We start from the raw sequence: 7,208 nt of genomic DNA, 5'->3' as shown, positions 1-7,208 counted from the left end.
AGAGATGACAAAATGAAAGATTAAATCATGAAGAAAAAGAGCGAGTTGAAAGAGCTTTAAACAGACATTTGAGGCTGTTGGGACGAAATATGGAGAAAGGTTTCACCTAAAAGGAGGGAGAACGTTTTAAACAAAAGCTATCACATTGTTCCTTCTCAACACTCTCAAACTGTGAATGATCCAACTAATCACCACTAAACCAAACTACCCGAACACACCAAAGGTAAACGTTAACCTTAATCCTGTGGTTACCAGCCCAGAACTCACCACATTCTTCCTGTTGTGATGTTTCAGGTGCTTCAAGGACCTCATTCTCCAGACAGAGACAGAGTGTCTCAGAGACAGAAGAGAGGAAGTGTTCTGCTCCTATTTATACTCAGGAAGAAGGAGGCGGGCCTTCTGGCTCCTCCCCCTACCAGAGTATGTGTGTGTGTGTGTGTGTGTGTGTGTGTCTCTCTCTCTCTCTCTCCACACAAGTACAAAACATTATGAGCGCCAGCTCTTTCCATGACAGACTGACCAGGTGAAAACTATGATCCCTTATCGATGTCACTTGTTAAATCAAACTTTGTCACATGCGCCGAATAGAACAACTGTAGACCTTACAGTGAAATGCTGACTTACAAGCCCTTAACCAACAGTGCAGTTCAAGAAAGAGTTAAGAAAATATTTACCAAATAAACTAAAGTAAAAAATGTGAAAAAGTAACACAAAATAACCATAACGAGGCCAAGTCAGTGTACAGGGGTCATTTGTACATGTACCCACTGTAGCGCCTTACGGTCAGATGCCGAGCAGTTGCCATACCAGGATGCAACAGGGCAGGATGCTCTCCACCAATCCACTCAGTGGAGATGAAGGGGAGGAGACAGGCTAAAGAAGGATGTTTAAGCCTTAAGACAATTGAAACATGGATTGTGTATGTTGCCAGAGGATGAACGGGCAAGACAAAGTGCCTTTGAACGGTTATGGTAGATCAGGTAGGACAGATTTAAATACCCCTAGAACGGTTATGGTAGATCAGGTAGGACAGATTTAAATACCCCTAGAACGGTTATGGTAGATCAGGTAGGACAGATTTAAATACCCCTAGACAGTATGGAACTGAAACACTTTCCCCATGTGGATCAAGACCCCCACCGGCCTCACAACCCTGTAACCACGGCAGCCCAGGGCGTCCACATTGGGCTTCTTCACCTGTGGGATGGTCTGAGACCAGCCACCCAGGCAGCTGATGAAACTGAGTTTACACTACCAAAGAATTTATACACAAACTGTTAGAAACCATCTCAGGGAAGCTCATCTGCTCGTCATCCTCACCAGGGTCTTGACATGACTGCAGTTTGGCGTCGTAACCGATTTCAGTGGGAAAATGCTCACCTTCGATGACCACTGGCACGCTGGAGAAGTGTGCCCTTCACAGATGAATCTGGGTTTCAACTGTACCGGGCAGATGGTATGAGCAGGCATAAGCTACGGACAACGAACACAATTCCATTTTATCGATGGCAAGTTGAATGCACAGAGATACTGTGATGAGATCCTGAGGCCCATTGTCGTGCCCATGTCGCAAGGGTCTGTACACAATTCCTGTAAGCTGAAAATGTCCCAGTTCTTCCATGGCCTGCATCCTCTCCAGACATGTCACCCATTGAGCATGTTTGGGATGCTCTGGATCCACGTGTATGACAGCATGTCCCAGTTCTTCCATGGCCTGCATCCTCTCCAGACATGTCACCCATTAAGCATGTTTGGGATGCTCTGGGTCGCTGTGTACGGCAGCATGTCCCAGTTCTTCCATGGCCTGCATCCTCTCCAGACATGTCACCCATTAAGCATGTTTGGGATGCTCTGGGTCGCTGTGTACGGCAGCATGTCCCAGTTCTTCCATGGCCTGCATCCTCTCCAGACATGTCACCCATTGAGCATGTTTGGGATGCTCTGGGTCGCTGTGTACGGCAGCATGTCCCAGTTCTTCCATGGCCTGCATCCTCTCCAGACATGTCACCCATTGAGCATGTTTGGGATGCTCTGGGTCGCTGTGTACGGCAGCATGTCCCAGTTCTTCCATGGCCTGCATCCTCTCCAGACATGTCACCCATTGAGCATGTTTGGGATGCTCTGGGTCGCTGTGTACGGCAGCATGTCCCAGTTCTTCCATGGCCTGCATCCTCTCCAGACATGTCACCCATTGAGCATGTTTGGGATGCTCTGCGTCGCTGTGTACGGCAGCATGTCCCAGTTCTTCCATGGCCTGCATCCTCTCCAGACATGTCACCCATTAAGCATGTTTGGGATGCTCTGGGTCGCTGTGTACGGCAGCATGTCCCAGTTCTTCCATGGCCTGCATCCTCTCCAGACATGTCACCCATTGAGCATGTTTGGGATGCTCTGGGTCGCTGTGTACGGCAGCATGTCCCAGTTCTTCCATGGCCTGCATCCTCTCCAGACATGTCACCCATTAAGCATGTTTGGGATTGAAGAGGAGCGGCACAACATTCCACAGGTCCCAGTCAACAGCCTGATCAACTCTATGTGAAGGAGATGTTCTGCCCCTGAACAGGCAGTCAACAGCCTGATCAACTCTATGTGAAGGAGATGTTCTGCCCCTGAACAGGCAGTCAACAGCCTGATCAACTCTATGTGAAGGAGATGTTCTGCCCCTGAACAGGCAGTCAACAGCCTGATCAACTCTCTGTGAATGAGATGTTCTGCCCCTGAACAGGCAGTCAACAGCCTGATCAACTCTATGTGAAGGAGATGTTCTGCCCCTGAACAGGCAGTCAACAGCCTGATCAACTCTATGTGAAGGAGATGTTCTGCCCCTGAACAGGCAGTCAACAGCCTGATCAACTCTCTGTGAAGGAGATGTGCACGAGGCAAACGGTGGTCAGTCAACAGCCTGATCAACTCTATGTGAAGGAGATGTGTCGCGCTGCACGAGGCAAACGGTGGTCACACCAGATACTGACTGGTTTTCTGATCCACACCAGATACTGACTGGTTTTCTGATCCACACCCCCATCTGTTTTAAACTGTTCTCTTTGACCAACAGATGCATATCTGTATTCCCAGTCCTGTGAAATCCACAGATTAGGACCGAATGAATTTATTACACTGATTTCCTTATGAACTGTAACTCAGTAGAATATTTGAAATTCTGGCATGTTGTGTTTATATATTTCTATAGTTTCCTCAGATGCTCTTCTGTTATGAAACCAACCAGGTTGATAGTTACACTAGAAGAATACTGACTGAATCAAATAATCATGAATTTTGGGCTCCCGAGTGGTGCAGCTGTCTAAGACACTACAGTCCCTGGTTCAAATCCAGGTTTGATCACATCCGGCTGTGATTGGGAGTCCCATATGGCGGTGCACAATTGGCCAAGCATCTTCGGGGTCAATACTGTCCCCTGGTCTGTCCCCTGGTCAACACTACACTAGTACTGGGGGAACTGGGGTCAACACTGTCCCCTGGTCAACACTACACTAGTACTGGGGGAACTGGGATCAATACTGTCCCCTGGTCAACACTACACTAGTACTGGGGGAACTGGGATCAATACTGTCCCCTGGTCAACACTACACTAGTACTGGAGGAACTGGGATCAATACTGTCCCCTGGTCTGTCCCCTGGTCAACACTACACTAGTACTGGGGGAACTGGGATCAACACTGTCCCCTGGTCAACACTACACTAGTACTGGGGGAACTGGGATCAATACTGTCCCCTGGTCTGTCCCCTGGTCAACACTACACTAGTACTGGGGGAACTGGGATCAATACTGTTCCCTGGTCTGTCCCCTGGTCAACACTACACTAGTACTGGGGGTACTGGGGTCAACACTGTCCCCTGGTCAACACTACACTAGTACTGGGGGTACTGGGATCAACACTGTCCCCTGGTCTGTCCCCTGGTCAACACTACACTAGTACTGGGGGAACTGGGATCAACACTGCCCCTGGTCAACACTACACTAGTACTGGGGGAACTGGGGTCAATACTGTCCCCTGGTCAACACTACATTAGTACTGGGGGAACTGGGGTCAACACTGTCCCCTGGTCAACACTACACTAGTACTGGGGGAACTGGGATCAATACTGTCCCCTGGTCAACACTACACTAGTACTGGGGGTACTGGGATCAATACTGTCCCCTGGTCTGTCCCCTGGTCAACACTACACTAGTACTGGGGGAACTGGGATCAATACTGTCCCCTGGTCAACACTACACTAGTACTGGGGGGACTGGGATCAATACTGTCCCCTGGTCAACACTACACTAGTACTGGGGGACTGGGATCAACACTGTCCCCTGGTCAACACTACACTAGTACTGGGGGAACTGGGGTCAACACTGTCCCCTGGTCAACACTACACTAGTACTGGGGGTACTGGGATCAATACTGTCCCCTGGTCTGTCCCCTGGTCAACACTACACTAGTACTGGGGGAACTGGGGTCAACACTGTCCCCTGGTCAACACTACACTAGTACTGGGGGAACTGGGATCAATACTGTCCCCTGGTCAACACTACACTAGTACTGGGGGAACTGGGGTCAACACTGTCCCCTGGTCAACACTACACTAGTACTGGGGGAACTGGGATCAACACTGTCCCCTGGTCAATACTACACTAGTACTGGGGGGGGAACTGGGTCCCCTGGTCTGTCCCCTGGTCAACACTACACTAGTACTGGGGGAACTGGGATCAATACTGTCCCCTGGTCTGTCCCCTGGTCAACACTACACTAGTACTGGGGGAACTGGGGTCAACACTGTCCCCTGGTCAACACTACACTAGTACTGGGGGAACTGGGATCAACACTGTCCCCTGGTCTGTCCCCTGGTCAACACTACACTAGTACTGGGGGAACTGGGATCAACACTGTCCCCTGGTCAACACTACACTAGTACTGGGGGAACTGGGGTCAACACTGTCCCCTGGTCAACACTACACTAGTACTGGGGGAACTGGGGTCAACACTGTCCCCTGGTCAACACTACACTAGTACTGGGGGAACTGGGATCAACACTGTCCCCTGGTCTGTCCCCTGGTCAACACTACACTAGTACTGGGGGAACTGGGATCAATACTGTCCCCCTGGTCAACACTGTCCCCTGGTCAACACTACACTAGTACTGGGGGAATTGGGGTCAACACTGTCCCCTGGTCTGTCCCCTGGTCAACACTACACTAGTACTGGGGGAACTGGGATCAATACTGTCCCCTGGTCAACACTACACTAGTACTGGGGGAACTGGGATCAACACTGTCCCCTGGTCTGTCCCCTGGTCAACACTACACTAGTACTGGGGGAACTGGGATCAATACTGTCCCCTGGTCTGTCCCCTGGTCAACACTACACTAGTACTGGGGGAACTGGGTCAACACTCAGTACTGGGGAACTGTCCCCTGGTCAACACTACACTAGTACTGGGGGAACTGGGATCAACACTGTCCCCTGGTCAACACTGTCCCCTGGTCAACACTACACTAGTACTGGGGGAACTGGGATCCACACTGTCCCCTGGTCTGTCCCCTGGTCAACACTACACTAGTACTGGGGGAACTGGGGTCAACACTGTCCCCTGGTCAACACTACACTAGTACTGGGGGAACTGGGGTCAACACTGTCCCCTGGTCAACACTACACTAGTACTGGGGGAACTGGGATCAACACTGTCCCCTGGTCAACACTACACTAGTACTGGGGGAACTGGGGTCAACACTACACTAGTCCCCTGGTCAACACTACACACTGGGGGAACTGGGGTCAACACTCCCCTGGGGGGAACTGGGATCAACACTGTCCCCTGGTCTGTCCCCTGGTCAACACTACACTAGTACTGGGGAACTGGGATCAATACTGTCCCCTGGTCTGTCCCCTGGGTACTGTCAACACTGTCCCCTGGTCAACACTACACTAGTACTGGGGGGGAACTGGGTCAACACTCAGTACTGGGGAACTGGGTCCCCTGGTCAACACTACACTAGTACTGGGGGAACTGGGATCAATACTGTCCCCTGGTCAACACTACACTAGTACTGGGGAACTGGGGTCAACACTGTCCCCTGGTCAACACAACTGGGGGAACTCAACACTGTCCCCTGGTCAACACTACACTAGTACTGGGGGAACTGGGATCAACACTGTCCCCTGGTCAACACTACACTAGTACTGGGGGAACTGGGGTCAACACTGTCCCCTGGTCTGGGTCAACACTACACTAACTGGGGAACTGGGGTCAACACTCCCCTGGTCAACACTACACTAGTACGGGTCCCCTGTCCCCTGGTCAACACTACACTAGTACTGGGGAACTGGGAGTCAATCACTGTCCCCTGGTCTGTCCCCTGGTCAACACTACACTAGTACTGGGGAACTGGGATCAACACTGTCCCCTGGTCTGTCCCCTGGTCAACACTACACTAGTACTGGGGGAACTGGGATCAATACTGTCCCCTGGTCAACACTACACTAGTACTGGGGGAACTGGGGACTGGGATCAACACTGTCCCCTGGTCTGTCCCCTGGTCAACACTACACTAGTACTGGGGGAACTGGGATCAACACTGTCCCCTGGTCTGTCCCCTGGTCAACAGAGGGGGGGAACTGGGGTCAACACTGTCCCCTGGTCAACACTACACTAGTACTGGGGAACTGGGATCAACACTGTCCCCCTCAACACTACACTAGTACTGGGGAACTGGGGTCAACACTGTCCCCTGGTCAACACTACACTAGTACTGGGGGTACTGTCCCCTGGTCAACACTACACTAGTACTGGGGAACTGGGGATATCCCTGTCCCCTGGTCAACACTACACTAGTACTGGGGGGGGGAACACTGTCCCCCAGGTCAACAACACTAGTCCTGGGGGAACTGGGATCAACACTGTCCCCTGGTCTGTCCCCTGGTCAACACTACACTAGTACTGGGGGAACTGGGATCAACACTGTCCCCTGGTCAACACTACACTAGTACTGGGGGAACTGGGATCAACACTGTCCCCCCTGGTCAACACACTAGTACACTGGGATCAAAACAGTGGTCAACACTACACTAGTACTGGGGGAACTGGGATCAATACTGTCCCCTGGTCTGTCCCCTGGGTCAACACTACACTAGTACTGGGGAACTGGGTCACACTAGTACTGAACTGGGGTCAACCTGTCCCCTGGTCAACACTACACTAGTACT

The 7,208-nt window shown here is 51.4% G+C and overlaps 1 protein-coding gene across 2 annotated transcripts in view; it reads right to left on the bottom strand.

Moving 5' to 3' along the window:
• LOC135569173 (uncharacterized) overlaps positions 1 to 7,208 on the bottom strand; it is a 56,062-nt gene that overhangs the window by 4,628 nt on the left and 44,226 nt on the right. The window contains exon 1 of one of the 2 annotated variants that reach the window (XM_065015968.1): positions 268 to 398. The exons of the other annotated variant lie outside the window; for it this stretch is intronic. Within the exon in view, the coding sequence (XP_064872040.1) occupies positions 268 to 312 (45 nt within the window). The 5' untranslated portion in view covers positions 313 to 398. Of the gene's footprint in view, positions 1 to 267; positions 399 to 7,208 lie in introns of those variants that run through there. 2 annotated transcript variants of the gene reach the window in all.

The sequence above is a fragment of the Oncorhynchus nerka genome, unplaced genomic scaffold, assembly GCF_034236695.1.
Source record: "Oncorhynchus nerka isolate Pitt River unplaced genomic scaffold, Oner_Uvic_2.0 unplaced_scaffold_1190, whole genome shotgun sequence".
NCBI classification, from domain to species: domain Eukaryota; kingdom Metazoa; phylum Chordata; class Actinopteri; order Salmoniformes; family Salmonidae; genus Oncorhynchus; species Oncorhynchus nerka.
This window is presented reverse-complemented; position numbering and strand designations above follow the sequence as displayed.